The sequence below is a fragment of the Lissotriton vulgaris genome, chromosome 1_1 (assembly GCF_964263255.1).
Source record: "Lissotriton vulgaris chromosome 1_1, aLisVul1.2, whole genome shotgun sequence".
NCBI lineage: Eukaryota > Metazoa > Chordata > Amphibia > Caudata > Salamandridae > Lissotriton > Lissotriton vulgaris.
The window spans coordinates 769,910,982-769,935,684 of record NC_141685.1 but is presented as its reverse complement, the minus strand read 5'-3'; the positions used below and the strand labels follow the sequence as shown (position 1 = coordinate 769,935,684).

At 48.2% G+C, this 24,703-nt stretch overlaps 1 protein-coding gene across 3 annotated transcripts in view; it reads right to left on the bottom strand.

The window, feature by feature from the left end:
- PRRC2C (proline rich coiled-coil 2C) overlaps window positions 1-24,703 on the bottom strand; it is a 1,200,196-nt gene that overhangs the window by 550,620 nt on the left and 624,873 nt on the right. For all 3 annotated transcript variants that reach the window (XM_086955980.1, XM_086955997.1, XM_086955989.1), the window contains exons 19-20: window positions 15,467-15,552; window positions 14,897-15,085 (exon numbers count right to left, since the gene is read on the bottom strand). In XM_086955980.1, the coding sequence (XP_086812106.1) occupies window positions 14,897-15,085; window positions 15,467-15,552 (275 nt within the window). The remainder of the gene's footprint in view (window positions 1-14,896; window positions 15,086-15,466; window positions 15,553-24,703) is intronic.

Below are 24,703 nucleotides of genomic sequence, written 5' to 3'. Positions count from 1 at the left end.
AAACTCAGTGAATGATGACCATGCTATGAGTATATGTGAATACTGCAGCTGCTACAGGCGCCGGGGAGGAGGGCGGCCGTTATGAATGTCAGCAGCCCTACATGCCAAGAACAGATGCATACTGTTAAGTAGCATATTCGGTTCGAGGCATGTGGGCTGCTGAATTCATATCTGTGCATAGAATACATAGCAGTCCCTCCATTAGCGGCGGCCGCCCATGCCAGCTGCAGCAGTTTGGAAAAGTGTTTTGAGAACAGCCTGCCCTACAGCTGCCTGCTGTTTGGAGTGCACATCAACACAGTAATGCTTAGTAAATGTGTGTGTGGTAGACCATGTGGCTGCTCTACATATGTCTTCCAAAGGAATGTTTCCAAGGAATGCCATAGAGGCCCCCAACTTTCTGGTGGAGTGGGCTCTTGGCGGAATGGTAAGAGTGCGTTTTGCTTTTAGATAGCAGATCTGGATACATTTAACGATCCACCTAGCAATACCAGCCTTGGAAATAGGGTTACATTTGTGGTGTGGTGCAAAGGCGACAAAGTTGCCTAGTTTTCCTAAAATCCTTGGTCCTATCGATGTAATACATTAGGGCCCGTTTAACGTCAAGGGTATGGAGCATCCGCTCCGCCACTGACTCAGGATTTTGAAAGAAAACAGGTAATTCGATTGTCTGGTTGATATGAAATTGAGACACAACCTTGGGTAGAAATTTAGGGTAAGTGCGAAGCACTACCCTGTTGGAATGAATTTGAATAAATGGCTCTTGGATAGTGAGGGCTTGCAATTCACTAACCCTCCTTAGCGATGTAATTGCTATGAGGAAAGCCACTTTCCACGTCAAGAACTGAATCTCGCAGGAATGCAGTGGTTCAAAGGGAGGACCCATCAGCCTGGTAAGGACCACATTGAGGTTCCACTCAGGAGCTGGTGGAGTTCGTGGCGGAATGACTCGTTTGAGCCCTTCCAGCAAAGCCTTAATGGCAGGCACCCTGAAGAGGGAGAGGTGCTGCCTATTTTGGGGAGATAAGCGGCCATTGCAGACAGATGAATGCGAATGGAAGCATAGGCCAGATTACACTTGTACAGATGGAAAAGGTAACAGATGATGTTCTGAATAGAAGCATCCAGCGGGTTAATGTGGTGCTCTGCACAATAAATTACAAACCGCTTCCATTTTGCCGCATAGCATGCTCTGGTGGTGGGCTTTCTTGCCTCCCGAATGATGTCCATACAGTCGGAAGGTAAGTGCAGGTAGCCAAACTCTAGGACTTCAGGAGCCTGATCGCCAGGTTGAGCTGTTGCGGATCTGGGTGCTGAATGTCGCCATGGCTCTGCATCAGAAGGCTGGGTGTGAGATGTAGCCTATGATGCGGTACCACGGACAGTTCTAGAAACGTGGTGTACCATGGTTGGCGAGCCCACGTTGGAGCAACTAGGATGAGAGTCATCGAGTGCTGCCTGAGCTTGAGTGCCACAGCGGTATCAAAGGTGCTGGGGGAAAAGCGTACGCAAATTTGCCTGACCAGTTCATCCATATCGCATTGCCCTGAGACTGCGGGTGTGGGAACCTGCCGGCGATGCTTTGGCATTTTGCGTTCTCCCTTGTGGCGAAGAGGTCGATCTCTGGATGACCCCAACTTCGGAAGTACAGTTGGAGAACTGATGGATGTATCTCCCACTCGTGCATTTGGTGGCTGTGCCTGCTGAGCAGGTCCGCCATCTGATTGGCCTTGCCCGGGAGGTGCTCTGCCATGAGGAAGATGTTCCTCTGAATGGCCCACTTCCACATGTTCTGAGCCAGATGAGACAGCTGCGGAGAGTGTGTTCCTCCCTGCTTTTGAATGTAGTACATAGCCGTCATGTTGTCCGTCCGGATCAACACGCCCTTGTTGCACAGATGTACTTTGAAGGCTTTTAGTGCCATGAAGATTGCCATCAGTTCCAGAACATTGATGTGCATCTTCCCTTGTTGTTGCGTCCATAGTCCCTGCACAGTGTATTGGAGTACATGCGCTCCCCATCCCTGGAGAGAAGCGTCCGTCGTCAGGATGATCTGTGGCACAGGCTCCTGGAATTGTCGGCCCTTGCAAAGGTTTCGTGGATTCCACCAATACAGAGAGTTGTATGCCCGACCGCTCACCAACACTAGGTCTTTCAACTGGTTGTGAGCCCGAGTCCATTGACGTGCTAAGCACTCCTGACGCGGACGCATATGTAGTCTTGCGTGCGGGACAATGGAGATGCAGGAGGCCATCATGCCTATCAACTGCATGAACACTCTTGCTGGAAGAGAGTGTTGAGACCTGAATTTTTGGATCAGCGATTGAATGCTGCTGACTCTCACTGAATTTGGCTGTGCTGTGGCCGCCAGAGTGTCTATGGTCGCACCCAGATACTGCCGTATGTGGGCGGGCTCGAGGTGGGATTTTGGGTAATTCAGTGAGAATCCCAGATCGTGCAGGAGGTGAATGGTGTGGGACACGTGGGGGGCACACTGCTGGGCTGACTTCGCTAGGATGAGCCAGTCGTCCAGATAGGGGTAGACGTGGATGTTTGGTCTCCTTAGATGTGCCGCCACCATCGCCAGGCACTTTGTGAACACCCGTGGTGACACCGAAAGGCAAAACCCTGAATTGGTAATGCTGGTTTTGGATGGTGAACCTGAGGTATTTCCTGTGTGAAGGATGTAGTGGAATGTGAAAGTACGCATCCTTTAGGTCTAAAGTTGCGAGAAAGTCCCCCTGCTGGAGCAGCGGGAGCACTTGCTGCAGGGTTAGCATATGGAAGTGCTCCGACAGGATGTAGAAGTTGAGGGGCCTGAGATCCAGGATGGGCCTGAGGGACCCGTCCTTCTTTGGAATCAGGAAGTACAGGGAGTAAACTCCTGTGCCTCTTTCCTGCATAGGCACAAGCTCTATTGCCACTTTTTGCAGCATGACGTTGACCTCCTGCTGCAATAAGTGCAGGTGCTCGTCCGACATAGGACGGTGCCTTGGGGGTATGTTGGGTGGAGTGGATGTTAACTCCAGACAATAACCAAATTGGATAAGCTTTCTGACCCACCTGTCCGTGGTGATGGACTTCCAGACGGGCAGGAACTGCTGGAGTCTCCCCCCGACCGGTGTTGTGTGGTCAGGGGGCAGTGACAAGGCGTCACTGTTTGCTGGCGGTAGAGGACCTGGAGCGGTTGTTGCCACGTCCTCTGCCTTTGGCGCTGTTGTCGCGATATCCACCTCGACTCTTGTTGGCATAAGTAGTCTGGGTGTTGCCCTTGTAGAATTGTGCAGACTGTGAAAGCGGACCCCTTGAGGTGCCTCTGGTATTGGAGTGACGAAAGGACCCACCCCGAAACTGCTGGGACTGCAAGGCACCCATGGATTTTGCAGTGTCAGTGTCCTTCATTTTCTCTAGGGTGGTGTGAACCTCCGGGCCAAACAGGTGATCTGGGTTGACCGTTTGGTTCAAGATGGTGGTTTGGATGTCTGGCTTGAAACCAGAGATTCTGAGCCAGGCATGTCTCCGAAGCATAACACTGGTGTTAAAGACTCGCACAGCGGTGTCAGCTGCGTCCAGAGCGCACTTAATGGAAGCGTTGGAGATTAGCTTCCCCTCCTGGATTAGCATCTCAGCCCCTTCTTCGTATTGATCAGGCAGGTGTTGCAAAAGGGTCTCTAGTGTATCGTAGTGCGCCCTGTCATAACGCGCCAGAAGCGCTTGTGTGTTTGAGATGCGCCATATGTTGGCTGCCTGTGTTGCTACCCTCCTCCCTGAAGCCTCAAAGACTTTGGATTCTTTGTCTGGGGGAGGAGCATCACCTGTAGTCTGAGAATTGGCCCTCTACCGGGCATTCGAGACAACCAGGGAGTCCAGAGGCAACTGTCATTTAATGTAAGTTGGATCAGTAGGCGCCGCTTTGTATTTTTTGTCAATCCTTGGGTTGATGACTCTCGCTCTGGTAGGTTCTTTGAAGACCTCAGCAGCATGCTTCAAAACACATTTCAGCATTGGCAGAGTTTTTCAGACACAGAAAAGGTGTCAAAGAGGAAATCCACATCCACAGGGTCAGCATGCAGGTGGACATTGTGATTGGCAGCGGCCCGTTCAATGAGGGCATTGAAAGCAGCAGAGTCTTCAGTAGGTGAAGTTTTAGCAGAGAAGAGTTGAGGGTCTTGTCCCGAATGAGGATCCCCAGGGTCACCACCAGCTGACCAGGGCTCAGTTGTATCCTCTGGGTTTGTGTAGACCGGATAGCTATATTCATCCTCATCGCCCTCACCAGCGTCCACATCGGAGTAAGTGGGCGAGACCTCATGAGCTTGTGGTGAAAGGGGCTCCACCAAGGCTGGAGTACCAGCAGAGTCCATTTTCTTCTTGAGGGGGATTTTGTAAGACTCCAATTGGGGTTCTGGGGTGATTTTCCTTTTCAGAAGGGAAAGCCTGCCCGTTTCGGCGTCGATGAAATGTTCTTGACGCTCCTCCTCCGAGGGTTGTCGAGGCCGCGGGCCGTGGACCACCAACGGCGCCTTCGGTGCCGAAGAGACCTTCTCGGCACGCTTACCCCCGGCCTAGCAGCGAAAGCCTTCAGCGCCGTCTTAGGCGGCAAGGTAAAGAGGATCGGCGTGGACGCCTTAGCTGGCTTCTCCAGAGGCTTGGCAGGCGGAGGGTCCTTTGGCTCGACTGCCGCGGCGCCGTCCCTAATGCGCTGCAGGGACTCCGTGACCTTTTTCGTGAACGTGGCAGATGGACGTGCCGGTTCAACGGAGTCCTTCGAGGTCACCTTCGGAGTCGACTCACTTGGCACAGCACCCTTGGCCTTGTCGTGTGGAATCTGGGCAGAGAGGACCTTCGGGTCATCGGGCCGCTTCTTCGGGTCGCCGAGAGACTTCTTGGGGTCGTCGACAGCCTTCTTGTGCTCGACCCGACCCTTGCCGGCGTCGATCGTCTTCGGCGCCGATGCGCCCGTGTCGAACACCTTCACCTTAGTCTTTGACGCGGTAGCCTTAGGTTCGGCAACCTTAACCTGGCCTTTCGGCTTGACGGCCATCTTAGGTTTCTTCGGCGCCGAGGCCTCAGAAGACTTCGATCCGACCAATGCGATGCGCACTTTCAGTTTAGATATCTGCACTTGCGCAGTATCTGGCGTCGAGACTGTAGATTTCACTTTCGGTTTCGTTTTCACCAGGAGTGACTCGGTAACAATGTCCGTGGCCGGGCCCGAAGGCGGGCCGAGGAACTCATATCGAGGTCTTGGGTAAGGCCCGAAGGCGATCCCTCGACCTGGGCCTTATAGATTGGCACGGCCCCAGAGTCAGTCTGAGGGAGCTCCTCGTCTGAGCTATCCTCCATGGCCCCGAGGGCCCCGTTGTCGTCTCCTACCTCCTCGACGAAGTCTTCGCTTTCGAAAACTTCGGCCGCAGCGTCGTAGTCTTCTTCGACGTCCGACGCGGGGTTTGATTCTGAGACGTCCTGGATATCTTCATCCTCGACCTCCCCAGCATCGAAAATGTCCTTAGGCGCCAGTGCAGATTGCTGGGCCTCCAGGCGCGCAGCTCGACGGAGCTTGAGTGTCTTTTTGGAGCTGAATCGCGAACAGGCCATACACTTGGCCTCATCGTGGTCCGGCGACAGACACTTGTTGCACACCGGGTGGACGTCGATGTGTGGGTACTTCGAGTTACAGACCGGACATCTTTTGAATGGACTTCGGTCCATGATGGATGGTCGATGAGTCTGGAGCGTCGACAAGGCCTTCCGCGCCGAAAGCACGCGGAAGTACAGAGCTCGGCTCGGAGCCGAAGTAGAGTTGTTAAGCCGAACGCAAGACAATACCGACGTAAGACTAAAGACCTTTTGGTCTCAAGGAAAGTTTTTCTATCGATTCCGACAAGAGGGAACCAAAGACATCCGAACCCAATGGCGGAAAAAAACAATCTGGGGATGGAGTCGATGCCCATGCGCACTGTAGTCCAGGGGAGGAGCCACCTACCTCGTGATACTTCAAAGACTCTTCCAGGACAACAATGTGCAATCATCCGGACCCAACACTAGGTGGCGATCTATGCACAGATATGAATTCAGCAGCCCACATGCTTCGAACTTCGCGTAACTCCTGTCCGTTGTGCTTGTGCTCCACCCTAGGAGTTTTTGCTTGGGTGGGCACATGGAGCTTGATTACGTCACTTAGAGGGGGACTGTTGTCCCCCTCTCCTATTCTGTCCACGTCCATTCCCTCTCCCGCGAAAGGACTGGCCTCTTTGCTGGTACTGCCAGGACTGCTTTTGTTGCCCTTGCTGTGTCTGGGTGTCTGCCTGGTGGGCTTGATGGAACGCCTGGTGCGATGTTCCTGGCTGGTTTCCTCCCCTCCCGTTAGGTCTTCATGATGAGGTGTCTCTCTTAGTACCTCTGAACTGCAATGCCCCCATGGATCTTGCAGTCTCGTTATCCTTCTTCAGTTGGCTGAGCTTCTCATCTACTGGGGCACCGAACAACGTCTCTCCGTTGAACGGGGTGTTCAGGATGCTGTGTTGCACTTCTGGCTTGAAGCCTGAAATCTTGAGCCAGGCTTGTCTCCTTTCCGTGATGCCCATCATCATGGGTCTGCTGGAGGTGTCTGATCCGTCCAGGGCAGTTTTGAGGCACGAATTTGCCACATTCTTCCTCTCTTCGACAAGGTTTTCAGCTCTTTGCCTGAATTCCTGAGGCATGTTCTTTATTAACTGGCCCAGCATTTCCAGGATCTGGTACTGGTGCCTGTTAAACAGTGCGTTGGAATTTGCCATGCGTCAGTGCACTGCGGCATACCGTTCAATTCTTCTCCCCACGAGGTCCATTCTCCTGCTTTCTTTGTCTGGAGGTGGCCCTGAAGTAGTAGGCACATTGGCCCTCTTCCTTGCCGTGGCCACGATGAACGAGTCTGCCGAGACCGAGCCCTGAAAGTAGGGTCGGTACTTGGAGGAATGTTTATACTTTTTCTCCTTCCTGGGAGTGACTGCTTTGCAGGTTGCACGCTCCTTGAAAGCCTCTTTCCCCTGTGCCATGACGCTTTCCAGCATGGACAGGTACTGGCTCCTGGTTTGTGTGGGGAGCAGTGTCTCTAGAAGAAAGTCTGCCTTCTGCTTCTCTTCATCTAGTTTTACCTTGAAAACAGCAGCTGCATTTGTGATGACTGTTGTAAATCCCGATGTAATCAGGCGGCTAGGGCCTCGAAGGATAAGTGTCGACTATTTCTTGCGGGCTCTCGGTGTCGACGTCTTGCCAATCTATTTCCTGAGTCTCCGAGGATGTAGACCCGAGGAGCGTCCTGCTGTCGTCGTCCCCTTCATAGTCGTAGTAGGAGGCCTCCTCTTCTTCTGGTTCGTCGAAGGCCTCCACGCTCTCAGACCGTCCTTTGAGGTCGTAGTCCTCCTCCTCCGTTATCTCGACCACCTGTGTCTTAGGTTTTGACGAGATTACGAAGTCTTTCCTCCTGGTGTCAAATTCTTTCTATCGCTGCAGGATGTTCTCCATCTCTGCCTCGAGCCGTCTGTTTTTTCTCCATTTTGGCAGCGTGGTCTGCGTCGAATGGTTCAGCCGGTTTTTTCGGTGGATAGGTCGGTGCCGATTCGGTGCCGAGCTCACTTTTGGGTCCTTTGCCGGCGCCGAAGTGCTCTTCGGGTCTTTTTCCCTCGGCAACGAACGCTCCTTTTCCGGGACGTTTTTCGACGTCTTTTGCTGCTCTCCAGCTCTCGGCGCCGGGGAATCCTTCTCAGAGGATCCGCTGGGTTTGGGAGTAGACACAGACGCCGAAGTCTTCGGCGTCTGCGCTTTCGAGGGTTTCCCCTAGTTTTTTCGAGAATCATGGCCTCTCGGGGGTCTAGGGGCCGTAGAGTCTCCTACCTTCTTCGGAGACTTCATATTATCGGTCTCTACGACCGTGTAGCCGTCATTTTCGGCGGCGGCGTTGTCCTCTTCGTCTGATGATAGCCCCAGGTCTCGAAGGGACGGTGGCTAGCCCTTGCCCTGCATGTTGGCGTTGGCTACCCTCTGTCTCGCTCTAACTCGAAGAGTCTTCGGCGTGAAGGCGGAGCAGGCATTGCAGTTCTCGCTCTTGTGATCGACCGGTAGGCAAAGGTTGCAAACCGGGTGCTGGTCCTTCTGCGGGTACTTGTGGTGGCAGTTACGGCAGAATTTGAAAGGAGTGTTGTCCATCTCATGCGTTCAGGGGGCCCCCTGAGCTTGAATTCCCCGATGGACGTCAAATTTCTTGAAGTTCTTCTTTTCCTTAGTCGTCCTCTTCGATGATGTAGTCTACTGTATTTTTTCCCAATATCTTTTCGTCCAAAAATGCGTATTTTTCTTTCTTCAAAATATCTGGAGCCCTTGCGGAACGATCCAGATCCAACCGCGGAAAAAAAAAATCTGAAGATGGCGCCCAAGCGTGCCGACGTCACCGGAAATGCCCTAAAAGGTGTGCTACAAAAAACAAACAAAAAAAAAAAACTATGATTCCGGACCCAACCACAAGACCCCAGCCGCGGAATAATGCACAGCATTGTTATTTCAGAAAGATTCACGCTGCAAAATCCTTGGTATCAAAGGAATTGGGGGAAACGTGTAAGCAAATATTTGACCATACGATCAACAGGACATTTCCCCAAGATCCTTTCTGGGGATGCCAGCTTGCGTAATATTAGTATTTCTTGGTAGCAAAAAGAGCGAATTGTGGTATGCCCCACTGAAGGAAAATGTCCTGTAGAATCAGAGGATTGAGTTCCCACTGATGACAAGTGGTTGCAAGTCTGCTCAAGGTGTCCGCCAGCACATTGGATACTCTGCTCTCAGTGTTACATTGTGCTGCACGGCCCAATTCCAAATTGTTTGTGTCAGTTGAGATAGAGCAACTGATTTTGTCCCTCCTTTGTTTAGGTAGTGCATGCTGGTGATTCTGTCCGTACAGATAAGTACTGACAAGTCTGCAATTCTGGGGAGGAATGATAATAGAGCCAGAGCTATGGCCTTCAAGTTTCAGAAGATTTATATGCATCCTTTTTTCGAAGGTTGTCCATTTGCCAGTGACTTAGAGCTCTTGAAGGTGAGCGTCCCCATCCCTCCAGGGACGCATCCATGGTGATGACGAGATGTGTTGCTTGAGAGAAAAGCCATCCCTTGAGAAATATTGGCTGGTCCTGTCCACCATTGCATAGTTTTTATCATTGCTGGAGTTATGAGTATCACATCGTCGAATGAGCCCAGGACTGTAGCCTCTGTTTGTCTAGCTGTTCTTGTAGGGGACACATATTAAGGTTGCGTTTTAGTACCAGAGGAATGCAGGAAAAGCACATTCTCAGAAATGACTTGTACAGTCTGACAGAAACTGGCTCTCTTTTGCAAAGCATTTGGGCCAGTATCCTGATCTTGCCCTGTCGTTCCGGAGAGACAAAAGCTTTGTTTGACTGGGTGTCTAAGATTACTCCTAGAAACATTAATGTTGTCGGGTGAGAGTTGATTTCTGTACATTTGGTACGAATCCCAATTTCTTTTAATAACGAAAGGCATAGTGCAGTGTTCGCTGTGGCTTGTTGGTATGTTGGGAGCTTTTATTAACCAATCGTCTAAATACGGGAAGACTTGAATTCTGCTTAGCCTTAGATAGGCTGCCAACGGGGCCATGCACTTATTCTTGGGGCTGATCGTAGTCCAAAAGGTAGCTAATTGAACTGAAAGTGTAAGCTAGCTACCTGGAAACAAAGGGATCTCTGATGGCGGTGATGGATTGGGATTTTAAAGTATGCATTTTGAAGGCGCACAGCGGTCATGCAGTCCCTATGATTGAGAAGGTGTAAAATGTCTTGTAGGGTGACCATCCGAAATGACAGTTTTTTCAGACACTTGTTCAACTGTCGAAATTCCAAGACGGGCACCAGTCTCCTGATTTTTTTCCTAATAAGGAAGAAGCCTGTGCCCCGCTGAGACTTCTGGTCCTTCTTTATCGCCCCTTTCTTCAAAATGACAGCGACTTCCCTCAATAGCTGTTTCAGGTGGGGAATAAACACGAGTTTTGGAGCCACATCCGATGGTTTGCTGACAAATTTGAGAGTATGCTCCTGAACTATGAAGTCTACGACCCATTTTTCAGACGTTAACCTGGACAACTGGCGAATATAATGAGAAATCCGTCCTCCTAGTTGTTCCTTGGATTTGGGGAAGGTAGCCGGCTGAAAGGAAAGATCATTGTTTTATATTAACATCTAGTTCCCGGGTGGGCTATTTTACTCTATTTGGATGCTTGTAAGCCGCTGCAGGTGGCTGTCTGTACTGCTGCGCATATTGCAGCCTGTTTTGCCCCTGTGAAGGCTGATATTGTTGCCTAAAGTTCTAGAATTCTCCTCTGTAAGAGTATGTACTTTTCCCTCTGGCTCGTCGAATGGGTGTTTGCGGAACTGTAATGTTCCCAGGGACTTGGCAGTGTCAGTATCTGCCTTAATGGTTTGCAGAGCTTCCTCAATGTGTTTTCCGAACAATGCTTCCCAGTGATAGGGCATGTCCAGGATCTTCGTTTGGACTTCTGGTCTGAATATTATCGCTTTTAGCAAGTCCTGCCTGGGGCAGCTGCTCCAGCCAGTTGTCGGAAACCTGTGGAAGATACATCAGCGCCACAGTCTATTGTGTCTGAAGAATCTCGTTCTCCTTCAGGGAGTATCTTCCTGGCATCAAGCTTTGCATCCTCTAGCAGTAGGTTGATATACTGCGCCATATCCGACCACATTTGCCTGTCAAATCCTCCCTAGAATTGCCATGCTGCAAAAATTTTCCCCCAGTCGTGTCTAGCTAACCCTCTTCCCTAACTGGAGGTGGTGTGATCGAGGTAGCAGGATTTCTAGAGTGCCTCTGGGCTGCTTGACTGATGACATAATCTGGCCTTGGTTGTCCGATAAGGCATGCAGGAGCATTATTTAGTGCCTTGTATTTCTTATCTAACCTAGTCATTACCTCGTTCACCGTGGTCAGATTCATTATATGAACTCCTTTCTGCCATGTAAAATCTATAATGGGAATAGCCGTTTTCAATCGTTTTTGGTCTTTAAAATAAAGAAAACAGTCTGCCTGTTTAGTAGTGAAATGCAATTGAAAACGCTTCACTGCCCTTTCCATGATGTTATGGAAACCTCCAATATAATTCGGAGGTGAATCTACCGGAGATGCAACTAGGGGAAATTGCATAGTTATGAGATAGTCATTCCACTCATTAATAGTGTAGCACGGTGTCTGATCTCTCCCTCTTCCTACTCTTGATCACCCTCCAAAGCATTGGTGTCATGTGCATGGGATCCGCCAGAGTTAATGACGAGAGAGGAGTACCTGGAATTTGTAATGTACGCGGACTAGGAGGTGGCGTTTTTGTGAAGACTGCACTGTTAGATGAAGTCGAGGGGTAGGTGTAGAACAAACAGATTTTATGAACCGTTTATAATAATCCTATAACATTCCTTCAAGATTGGTTACTAAGTCAATAGGCATTTGGACAGAATGTTCTTGAGGCATATAACCAGGATATTGTTGCTAATCTTCCTCATAGTATTGATCATCCTCGTCATCGAAGTCCTTACATTTTACTTTTAATTCTGAAAGACTATGAGCCGCTCTAAAGAGACTCATCTTCAATTCTTCTTCCAGTAGCAGAGCTGGAATAAAAGGCAAAACTTTACATGGTGATGTCTTAACTACAAAAATTACATCAACACTTGGTTTGTCAGTATATGAAAGGCGTAATACTGGCACCAGAGATGTTAAAGGTGCTGAGGATGACAAATTCTGGACCTCCGTCAATGATAAATCAATCAATGAGGATTTTGTGTGTTTTTCCAGGTAAAACAGGTTTTTGTTGCTGAATTGATGTTGACTGTTTTCTTTAAGATGTCCATCGAAATAGATGACTTAGTCAACGGAGCAGGATCCTTCGTCGTAGACGAGCATTATCAATGGCGATGCTGATATAGTTAATGCAATCCAACTTGCAATGGAAGATTTAGAGACTGGCAGTCCTTTATTTAAACTGCCATAGGCAATAAACAATTGATCAGATTTACGAAACGGTTTTGTTCTGTGTAAATAAAACAATGTACCATTTAACATCCAAAGTATTCAGAGATCTCTAAGCAATAGTGTGTGTGTTTGGAAAGAAAGTCTTTAGTTTAATAGGTTAGTTAAGATGGAAACCTGAAGGTACTTTTGGTATGTATTTAGGGTAAGTTTGTAATAAGCTGGGTTTCTGTTGCAGTAACCCCCCACCACTTTTTACCAGACTACTGATGCACTTTGACATGATGTACACTGGGTCCCTGCCAATCAGGTTCCCAGGGCCTGTGTTCGTTCCCCAAAACTGTACCTTGTACACCCAATTGGCACTCTCAGGCCACAGGTCAGCCCCTGGTAAATGGTACCACAGGTACCCAGGGCACTGTGACCAGGGAAAGTCTCTAAGGGCTGCAGCACTTATTGTGCACCCTTAGAGGTCCTGTACCTTCACACACACACACACACACACACACACACACAGCCTTTGCAGGCTGCATGTATTGGTGCAGAACAAAGAAAAGAGTCGACATAGAACACATTCCTGTGTGCCATGCCTACAACCCACTGCCCTGACATGGATCAGTCACCCCTCTAGCTGGGTGCAGTATACCAGTGGCGAGGGTACAGGTGCATGAGCCCTGTACTCCTACAGTGTCCAAGTCCATTCTTAGACATTTTAAGTGCAGTGCTACTATTAACCAATGCGCGCTAGCGGAATTCCGCTCGCACGCTGGGTTTTTTAAAAACGCACTTTACGTGACGAGCTGGGCTCGTCATCAGCGTGCGAAGAGGCTACGCCATGACGAGTCCAGCTCGTCATCAGCGTCGAAGGGGTTAAGAGTAAATGGTGCAGGGAGCTTGTCAATTTGAATTCCACAGCACAATAATGGCTGCAAAGAAAACTGAGAAATTTGGTATCAAACTTCTCAGCAAATTAAACCCACACTGATGCCAGTGTGGGATTAAATGAAAAATGCACACAGAGGGCATATTAGAGATGACCCCTGAAAAACGACCTACCACTAGTGTCAAGGCGGAGTGACTGCTTTCAGCTGCCACCACCAGACAGGTTTTAGGACCCCTGGGTCAAGAGCCTGCTGCTCCCGGGGGCCTGAAACAATGCACATACTGGGACGAGGTACCAAGCCTCCTTCCCAGGGATGAGCACGGTCCAAGAAGGGGAAGCTTCAAAGGCTTGCCGCCTTTGTGAGCTTCCACAGACCACTTGCTGCTTTCCGCAACTGGTCTCCACTGGTTCTGACCCCCACTTTGGGCGGGAGAACCAGCGGGAAAAACAAGTGAGGGAAACGTGTGCCACCTCTGCCAACTCCACCCCTCAGGTGGGGGAGGCAAGTGAAGCACAAGTTTCAGTTCACACCAGCTTGCAGATGGGGGGGACCTAGCAAACCAGGGAAAGGCTTATGAAGGGTGGCATAATATGGGGTGTACCCAAGCCAGGGAAGGGACCCATTGTTCCAATATTTTACCTACCTGTAACGCCCCTAGATCTAGTATTGAGGGGCAATCCTGAACCTTGCTTCCTCAGACAAGAACCTACAAGAAGAAAATAAGAAAAAAGGACCGAACAGCAGTGCCAAAGCTAACAAGAGGACGCCCACTGACTTGGCCACAGCCCTACCGGTCTGTCCCCACCTCGAACCTGCTCCAGCAAAATCCTGGTGTGTCCTGTTGCCAGCAACCTCGAGAAACCAGGAGGACCTGGCTGCCTTTAATCCCAAAGACTGTCTCCCGTTAACACAGGATTTGTTCAAACAGACTCCCGCTTCACATGGATCCGCAAGTTTGCACCACTCTGCACCAGAAGCCCAAGGCTTGCAGGGCCCAACACCAAGAGGAGGTCTCCCCGGCAATCCGGACCCGAGATCCGGCAGCCCCTAAACAGCCTCCAGCCGCTGGAGGTGCAACAAGAATGCATCCTTGACCCTTGGGGACCCCTGAGTCTAACCCAGAATACTTACTCCCACAACAAAGTACTTACCTTTAAACCGATAACATAATTTTCCTCCATAGGATAACAATGACTGTTTTTCTGTGAAAAGTTTAAGTGGAGTTGGGAAATCTATAAAAAGTTTTAAACTGTAACCAAATAACCAAAACGCTTTTACTTACCTGTTTACAGGAAATGTTACCAGTGCAGTATCCAGGCATACTTCACTCTGTAAGAAAGGTAATCTCAAAAGTAACTTAGTTGCAATTTTACTGAAAATCATATCAAGTGTATGTACCGAATTCTGGAAAGCATTGAAATGATCACAGTAGTGTTACTGATAATGCAAAGTACATTTACAATTGCAATCCAAACTGTGTTACAATAGTATATTTACTGCTTACCTGTGCCACTTACCTATGCCAGGCTTGCATGGTTCTAGGAAATAAAATAACTGAAAAAATATTTTTATACAAAAACAACTGGCCTGAAGTTCAGTCTTTGAGTGTCTTAAATCATTTGCTGACTGAGCGTGTACAACAAATGCTTAACACTGTCACCTGATAAAGCCTTACAGGCTTGACCACACTACCACAAATCGAGAGTGAGGTGCAATCTACTTTTACCTATGCCTACCTTTGGGGTTCCACTGGACTCTGTGTACACTATACCTCATTTTGGTATAGTATATACATAGCTAGCTTCTTACAATACCCATCCCATAATTCATATTTGCACGGATTGTTTTGAAGTTGCAATTCTGGAGCTGGAATATTAAATTTCCCATAAGTTCTTTAAAGTACATTTTGCTCTTTGGTTCAACTCACCAATGGACATATTGCCTTGATTTCATATGTATGAAGAGAAGGATGGTTGAAGAAAGTTTGCAGTTACCTTTTGTGCTTTGATGGGTCCAGCTCGAGGCTGTTTCTGCCGTTGCTCTTTAGGTTCAGCCAGGGTCTCTGTTGGTTTCTCGGAGGGCGACAGGATAACTTCCTCATCAATGCCGCTGCAAGCAGGGGCTCCAAATTGGATGGTGTCAATCCCCAGATCAAGTACGCTCTCTTGCCCATTGCCCGTGCCCTAGAATAGTTGTTAAAGACTATTGAAGATTTATACAGAACAAAAGCCAGTGCTCATCACGATCAGTACACAGCCTAGAACACCAGCGCACACCACTGGCTAACCCTGTGTGTACATAACACACATGTAAAAACTTTGAAAGATACAACATTTACATGGGCAAATGCTCAAGTTACATGTGAACTAAGTTATGGAGCAAGATCTTAAGTAAATAATTACTGCACATTTTCTATTAGGTAAAACATATTCTGTAAATGATGTGCCTGAATATATCTTTGACTAGACACCACTTTAAATACGGAGCACCAAATGAGCAATGTCTCAAATACAATGGAATGATCATGTGCTACAGTAAGGTGTTTATTCTGATGGAATATTTACCTCCGATGCACCTGATGGCACAAATGCTGCGAGGGGCTTATTCCAGGCTCCGGCAGCAGGGGGTTGAGGTAGGCTGACAGGTGGCACTAGGAACCAAAGGAGACATAGGCATTCAGAACTAGTGATTACAAAGGCTAAGTTAGAAAAAAAATCTTAATACCATTTCGAAGGTTTGGCAAATAAGGCATGGATACACAGGAAAATAATTATTTTACAAATAAATAGCGGGAAAAGAAAGCATTAACATTCTCTGCAGGCAACACAGGTCACCAATGAAGAGGAGATCCATCAGATAGAGCAGATCACCCTCAAGAAACTAGTTAAATACATATTTGTAATTGTCATTTTGGGTAATGAAAAGGGAAGTTTATTTTAAGACACTATGTGGAATCAAAACGAACCACTGTCTTCAGTCCAGCACCAAATTGAGATTTGTTTCTGCAGCAAATACATGTGTGTGGATCCATCTTATAATCTCAAGGAGGCTTGTGGAAAACATGCCTTCTGTGTAAGGTCTCAAACTAAAAATAAATACACACACACACACATATATGCATACACACAAATTGTATACATACCTATACAACACAGTTGAATAAGGAGCTTAAGCAGTTTCTGAAATTTTTTAAATATTACATGGCCTACCTGAGAGTCCCTCCCCACAATGACAAAATGTGATATAAAATTATATGTAAGACTCCATTTTGCTGCTTTGCACATCTAAAAGAATAGGCTGTTTTGGCCAAAAAGGATTCAAAGAAAGAGAAAAACTGAAGAAAAAAATCTATATACATGATCTGCACACAAAATGATTGTACTGTCTTAATCCCAGCAATAGCCCAAAGAAGTCTCATATCTGCAAAACGTTTTCCGCCAAGACGCTGAAGGACAGAAAAAGAAGGCTAGATTAGGCTATTTCTGAACAGATAATTCAAGCTAACTCAAGCTATCTCTATGAAATCTGTAGTAGACTTCAAAGAAGATTCAAGGCCTTAAAGGGCCAGACACCAGATCTGACACTGGATAAAAAAAGATGACATGCCAAAGAAGCACTCTTAAGTCTATAGTCAACAAAGATCTATGGAGCTAGCTAAAGAACAAGTGTAGGAAGCTGGCTCTGTATAAGGTATCCTAATATGGGCAAAAGTATACAATTTCCTGGACCCAGAAAGCACAGCATTATAATATATAATTCCTTGCTAACAAAATAAATCAGACTTACTTAAACAATCAGTTTTTTTCCTTACTAGTATTCTTAATTTAAGTTAAATGCTTTCCAATGCAGAGCCTACTACTGTATGTACTAAAAAATAAATTCATTTACATTTCTTTGCAAAAATAAAATAAAAGCCAAGTGTAGGAAAGTGCCCCTTTTTGCATGGTAGCCTCCAGTGTGCCCTGGGTTCCTGCTAATCAGGTACCCAGAGCTGTGGGCGTTCCCTAAAACTGTACCATTGCACCCCCAATTGGCACTTCTCTGGGCAGATGTAAGTCCCTCGTAAAAGGTACCAAGGGCACTGTGACCAGGAAAGGCCTCCAGCATATATTGTGGCACCCTTAAAGGCCCTGTACTTCAACTCTAACACACACTCACTCTCACACTAACACTCTAACACACAAACACTCTAACACACACACACTTTTTTGCAGGATGCGTGTTTCGGTGCATGGAAAAGTGAATAGCCGAACACACACACACACACACACGCACACACACACACACACACACACACACTTTTTTGCAGGATGCGTGTTTCGGTGCATGGAAAAGTGAATAGCCGAACACACACACACACACACGCACACACACACACACACACACACACACTTTTTTGCAGGATGCGTGTTTCGGTGCATGGAAAAGTGAATAGCCGATAGGGCACACAACCTGTGTGCCATACCTACAACCCCCATATAAGTTCATTGTTAGACATTGTAAGTTCAGTAACACCATAAAGAGTTTATGGTCTGGGAGTTTGTCATTACTAAGTCCCCAGCAGCATAATGGATTTACTGAAAAGTGTGAAGTTTAGTATAAATGAAAAATGCACACAAAGGGCATCTTAGGGAAGCCAACTGAAAAACAACTTAACTAGTGTCCTGGCTGAGTGGCTGCTCGCCAGCTGCGACCCCCAGAGATGTTTCTGGACGACTCGATCGAGAGCCTCCCACTCTTGGGGTCCTGAAACAAAGCACAAACTGGGCACAGGTGTGAAGCCTCCTCCCCAAGGATGGGAAGGGTTCACGTAGGAGAAGCTTCAAAAGCTTGCCGCCTTTGTGAGCTGACCCAGCTATTTGCTGGTCCCAGCAACTGGCCCCCACCTGTTCTAAACCCCACTTTGGGAGGGAGAATCAGCTGGAAAACCAAGATGGGAGGAGAGATGTGGACAACTTTGCCAACTCCACCTCTCAGTTGGAAGAGGCGGGCGATTCACAACCATAAGTCCCCGCCATCTTTAAAATGGGGGGACTCAGCCAACCAGAGAGAGGCTTACGCCCCCCTCCCACTGGAGGGTGGCATAATAGGGGGTATACCCATCCCAAGGAAGGGACCCATTGAACCCAACCTGAAACGCCCGTAAATATTGTATTAAGAGGTGACACCGAACCTGCCTCCTCAGACAAGCAAGGAGGGGGGAGAGCCGTGCTGAAGAAAGAGAATGAAGACACCAACTGCCTTGGCCCCAGCACTACCGGCCTGTACTGATCTCGACCTGCTTCAGCGGAATACTGGCGTGTCCTGCAGCCAGCAGCCCCCCAGATCCCAGAGGACCTGCCCTGCCTTCCCTGCCAAGACTTTGTTTCCAGTGAGCAACGGACTTGCTCAAGAACTAGACTCTGGCTCTGGCCAAATCTGCAAGTCTGCACCACTCTGCACTGGAAGCCTGCGGCCCACCACCACGAGGAGGTCCACCCAGCGAACCCCACCTGCGATCTGGTGATCCCCGACCTACCTCAAGCCTCCATGACCGGATCTGGTAAGGAAACCGGACAACCTAAAGACACCCCTACACCAGATGCCCCACGGCCTTAGGTGGCCCAACCGACTGTCCAGGTAACCCGCTGCATCCTAACTTACCTATCCAACCGGTGGTTGCCTCCAGAAGTTTTTTGTGCCAGAGTCTGCAATGTTTGTTCTGACCAGAGTTTCCCCATTGAAACCAACAAGTTCCAGAGAACCAGGTGTATATTGTTCAGGAGCACTATGCCCTTCAGGAAAGTTGCACTTTATTCTTTTAAATTTTTGCTTCTTTTTCTTGGCACTATAACTGGCATTCGCCAAGCAATGAGGATAACAAATATGCTTTTTAGCAGTCTTTTCTAACTACTATGGTAGGCTTAGAGTGAGGAAATTATCCCAGTATTTTGACTTGAAAAGTATGTATGCTTATTTGAAAAATGAAATTATTTAAAAAAAAAGTTCATTAAGGAAGAAAAATTATTTATAAATGTTTGTGAGATAAATTGAAGGAAGAAAAGATAAACAGAAAAGCCACAATATATTGTAGAATGGAGGCATTTGCATGTTACAAGATGGCACTGATATCTTGCCACAGTGTATGATATTGTTATAGTCTCCTTCTATTTTTACTATTGAAAAGAGACACAATGAATTGGAAAAATGGTGCTCCTCATCTTCTGGCAGGTGGAAAGCGTAGATGAAATTGTAATTTTCTTGAATAAAAATTGGTGACTTGAATTGGAGTGCCGACATCGCTCTTGAAGGAGGACTTTCCAGCAGAATAAGTGAGGTGCAGAGGACGGCTCGGCACCATCGGCTGTTGGGTAGCACAAAGCAACCACACTGTTGGCAGAGTAAACATATAGATCTATATATTACGTACATGTTTAGAATATATATATATATATATATATATATATATATATATATATATATATATATATATATATATATATATATATATATATATATGTAATAGCATAACCTTTGGGCTAATGTGGTGTGCCGGAGGCTTTGTGGCTGCTAATTTTAAACATTGTATGTGTTTTTAATATACTGGCAATATTGTTCTTAATTTGGTTTTGCTAGCTGCTGCTACCTGTGTTTTTTTTTGTTTCCGCGGTGTCAGTCTGTCAGAGAGGGCCTGTGGACAGGTTAGCGCTCTAGGTGTTGCTCCTCCCCCAGCCTTCACTGCCTATTTAAAACCTGATGCTGCGGTCGCGCACTGGTAATAGGGTTACTGTAAGAAAGTTTATAGAAAATGGAGAACCCAATATACCCTTGTAGGCTTGGGCAATGAAGAATTCAAAGAAAAAGGTATCTACAAGGGATTTCACTTGTTTTAAATATATTCTGTTATTTCAATTAAATCTGAGTCAGTCATAAATAATCAGACTCTCAGGTGTCACAAAAGACAACCACAATAAGTACACTTTTAGAAGGACAAAAGGCAAAGCACACGGAAAAACCTGTTTGTATAAAATGAATTTCTGATTTAAATATCTTGAATTTGAAAAGGGTACATTGAAACAAAATGAATATCAGCAAATAAACTTATGAACAAATGTGTAAATCAATTTAGACATACAAATGATAACCTACATCAGCTCCTGAAAAAAATAGTAAGCAAATATTAGCTTAATATAGATAAATATTGCTAAAAAGACTGGAAGTTCTCTTGGAGTTGACGGGACTGTCGACTTTTCGGTCTGTGTGGCGTCAGTCCATTAGAACATCCTCAGGACGATAGTTTTTTTTGCAAGATATAGAACCTTCTTTTATGTTCACAATGAAGTAATGAATAACCTTGAGTCGGAGTGGTAGTTGGAAAGTCACGTTCAGATCACTTAAGATATGTGGCAACCGATCTATATTTCTGATCAAGCCAACAGCGATTCTTACTTTACTCTTCACGGATAGGATAAGACCAAGTATAATTCAATCAAGTGGTTTCAGGTAAATCTGGCGAGAAAAAACGTCCAGGCATGAGAAGGAACAACATCTGGCGGCAGGAAGGCGTCCAGGTATAAAAATCTCACACTGGCATCAGTGCGGGTTTAATGTGCTGAGAAGTTTAGTACCAAACTTGTCAGTCTTCAGTGTAGCCACTATGGTACTGTGGAGTTCGTAATGACAACCTCCCAGCACCATATACTCATAATGGCATCACTGCACTTACAGTGCCCATGAATGGCCCTGGGTACTGTAGGGGCACAGGGCTCATGCACCTGGGCCCACACCACTGGCATAGGGCACCCAGCTAGAGGGGTGACTGATGTATGCCAGGGCTATGGGTTTGTGGGCATGGCATACAGAGATGTGTGCCATGTCGACTCTGTTTAGTTCTGTACCTAGGCACTCACCCTGCCAAAGGCAGTGGGTGGGTACCCTGGTACAGGGCCCCTAAGGGTGGCACAATAAGTGCTGCAGCCCTTAGGGGGTCTTCTCTGGTCACCATGCCCTGGGTACCTAGGGTACCATTTACTAGGGGCTGATAGGTGGCCAGAGATGCCAATTGGGTTTTGTTTCAACACAGTTTTTTTTTTCCGAACAAATTTTATTATATTATTGAGGAATTAAATAGAGGACACTGCCCCCCATGAACCGGAGGGCCAGTGAGCAAATAATGAACCATCACATATAATCAATTCAATCGATATTTTGATATAAAAGAACAAACCCGAACTCCCTCCCCTCGCCCTCCTTCCTGGATCCCACCCCCAACCCCGCACAGTGCCGACATGGTCCAGAAGTAAAACTTATCAAATCACAATCAGTGTGTATCCTTTTTCAACCAGGGTCAACGAGCAATTGTTCTACATCAACATCCTGTTGTGATGGTGGTTCCAGCCACAGCCGTCTATAGTCCGCCCACTGCTTCCATATTTTGAAATGTTTTCGGGGACAGCCCCTGGCCTCGAATATCGGGCGCTCTAGTCCCATACAAATGTCCAAACCCTTCTTCCACGCCTCTATTAAAGGAGCCCTAGGGTCCTTCCAGGCCCGAGCTACATCTCTTTTGGCCACCGTAAGGCCCAGGACCAGCAGATGCCGTTTGTATAGGTTTCCTCCAACCTGTTCCATAACATGGAGAAGACCCAGCTGCGGCGAGCGGGGAAGGTCCTAGCCCAACACCTCATTCCATACTCCCAGCCAGAACCTCGACAGCTTCTCACACGACCACACCGTATTCTCACACGACCACACCGTATGTATGAATGTGCCCACTGCACGCCCACACCGCAAGCACTCAGGGGAGGCAATCAGACCAGCTCTCCACAGTCGGTCTCTAGTATAGTAGGCTCTGTGCAAATACTTAAATTGAATGAAACGCAGGCGCACTGCTATTGCCGCCCCTCTCGGAGCTTCAAGGGCCTCCCTCCAGTCTTCTTCCTCAAAGGCACCTATGTCTCCCTCCCACACATATCGCAGTTTATCCAGTGAAGAAGAGCAATGTGTAACCAGAGTCGGATATATATTAGAAATCTTCTTTTCCAATTCCCCCCTAAACACCTTGGCCTCCAGGGGACTAAATTCGGGCAGCCAGTCTAGGCCTACCAAGGAGGGGGATAAGGCGTGTCGGAGTTGCAGGTATTTAAAAAAATGAGTTCGAGGCATATCATTCTTCTCTCAGTGCTTGAAACGACTTGAGAGTCGTGCCTTTCATGACGTGGCCCAACGCCGATATGCCGATGGCATCCCAGCCGCGGAATCCCCGCAAGGACGCCAGCGCCGGCAGCCGCCCATTCTGCCACAGTGGGGTCCCTCGTTAATTTATTCCACCACCCCATGCGGCGTAGGGCTCCACGCCACACCTGGAAAACCACCTGGGTAACCACTGGGAGCCTCTTCCTGGTGGCCGCTGAGTATAAAATGGTGTGCAACGTATCTGGGTCCATCATATATCTCTCAAGGGCATAAGCCGGGTCACCTCGCTCCCCATACCACCATTCATTCAGTATTAATAGGTGAGACGCTTGGTAATAGGATAAGATGTCTGATGTTACCAGGCCCCCACAGTATGTCGAGAGGAAACAGGTGCAGAGTGCCACTCTCGCCACCCCTCCGGCCCAAACAAACTGACTCAACGCTGAATTCACCTGTCTAAACCACTGTGGTGCTATAGGATACAGATGGTTTTTCAGCTGATAAAGGATACGTGGGAGAGCCACCATCTTGAATATGGCTGATCAGCCATATAGATTCAGGGGCCTTCTGGACCATGTTTTCATGTCTGATCATATGCGGTCCCAAACAGGTACCACATTGTGTGCCCAAGCGACCCCAGGGACATCCGTCAGGAATACGCCCAGATATTTAATGCCGCCAGCCACCTCTTGCAGCGCTGACGCCCAGTTTCCTCGCCCCCCCCCGCGTCCCCCCAGCACTCACAACGTGGATTTCCGTATATTCAAGCACAGGCCGGATAACTCTCCGAATATCCGCATTATCTCAAGGACTCTGGGCCCGGATCTATCTAATGTCCGTGAGGAAGAAGAGGACGTTGTCCGCATAAAGTGCAATACGATCGGACGGGCCCATCTCCCACTCAACTCCCCGCATCTGTGCATCCATTCGCACCCACGCCGCCAGCGGCTCCATGGCCAGGGCGAATAAATAGGGTGAGGGGGGCATCCCTGTCGGGTGCCTCGGTCGATAGAGAAGGGGTCGGACACTGCTCCCGCCACTCTCACCGATGCCGTCAGATCTGTGTAAAGCAACTGCAAATACGAGAGGAAGCGGGCCCAAGGTTTAGGCGAGACAGGAGCGCTCGGAGATAGGGCCTTCGACTCGCTAAGTTGGGTCTATCAATGTCAGCCAGGAGGAGCGCCGCCGGGATCCCGGCTACTCTGGCCGCCTCTATTACCACCTGCGCGCATCTGATGTTGTGCCTCGTGCCTATGTTGTGCCGTTGTGCCTATGGGGCATAAACCCAGCCTGATCAGGGTGAACCAGATCCATAACGTATGGGAGGAGGCGATTGGCCAGGGCTTTCGCCAGTATTTTCGCTTCAACATTTAGGAGCGATATTGGCCTATATGATGAATGATGTTCAGGAGGCCTCCCAGGCTTACAGAAGACCACAATTTCAGTGTGTCGCCAGTCCGGCGGAAGGTGACCACGCTCCCTGGCCGCCTCCAGCGCCTTTCGGTAGCGCACCCCCAGCTGAAGATGAAATGTCTTTATGAATTCACACGGGAATCCATTAGGCCCAGGGGCCTTACCAGTATTTAGTTCCCCAAGAGCCGTGTCCAGCTCCTCCATCGACAATGGGAGCTCCAGCCGGTCGCGTCCCTCATCCGAAAGCGCTCGCGGCTGGAGGTCTGCCAGGAATTTGTCTACCTCCTCCGCTGGCAGAACGTCCCTAGGGGCATAAAGGGCAGCACAGTATTGGTTGGCAGGAGCCCAGGGCACACTCAGTCAAAGCACATCAGCAATTCAGAAAAAAGTGGGGGCATATCAAGGCAAGAAAGGTGGCACTTTCTCACACAACCTCCCCCCACCAAACGAAAGGTGATGAGACTAAACTTGCCCTAGGGAGTCTTCAATGTCTAAGTGAAAGAAAGTGGAAAGTTCATCTGCATTGGCATGGGCAGTCCCTGGTCGGTGTTCCACTTCAAAATCCATACCCTTTAGGGAGATGGACCATCTCAGTAGTTTTGGATTTTCCCCTTTTATCTGCATTAGCCATCTGACAGGTCTGTGGTCAGTTTGAACCAGGAAGTGGGCTCAAAACAGGTAGGGCCTCAACTTCTTCAGGGACCAAACCACAGCAAAGGCCTCCCTCTCAATGGCACTCCAACACTGTTCTCTGGGGAGTAGTCTCCTGATTATAAAAGCAACAGGTTGGTCTTTGCCTTCCTCATTGATCTGGGAGAGGACATCTCCTATCCCCAGCTCTGAGGCATCAGTCTGCACTATGAGCTGCTTGGAGTAGTCTGGTGCTTTTAGAATGGGTGCTGCGCACATTGCTTCTTTCAGGGTGTCAAAAGCCTTTTGGCAGCTAACAGTCCAGTTCACTTTCTTTGGCATCTTATGGGAGGGGAATTCTGTGAGGGGAGTCACAATAGACCCATATCCCTTCACAAACTTTCTGTAGTACCCAGTCAAGCAAAGGAATGCCCTGACTTGGGTCTGGGTGGTTGGAGGTGCCCAGTCCAGGATGCTCTGGATCTTGGGCTGTAAGGGTTGGACCTGGCCTCAACAAACAAGGTGGCCCAAGTACACCACAGTGCCCTATCCTATTTGGATGCCTTAATAGTCAGTCCTGCAGA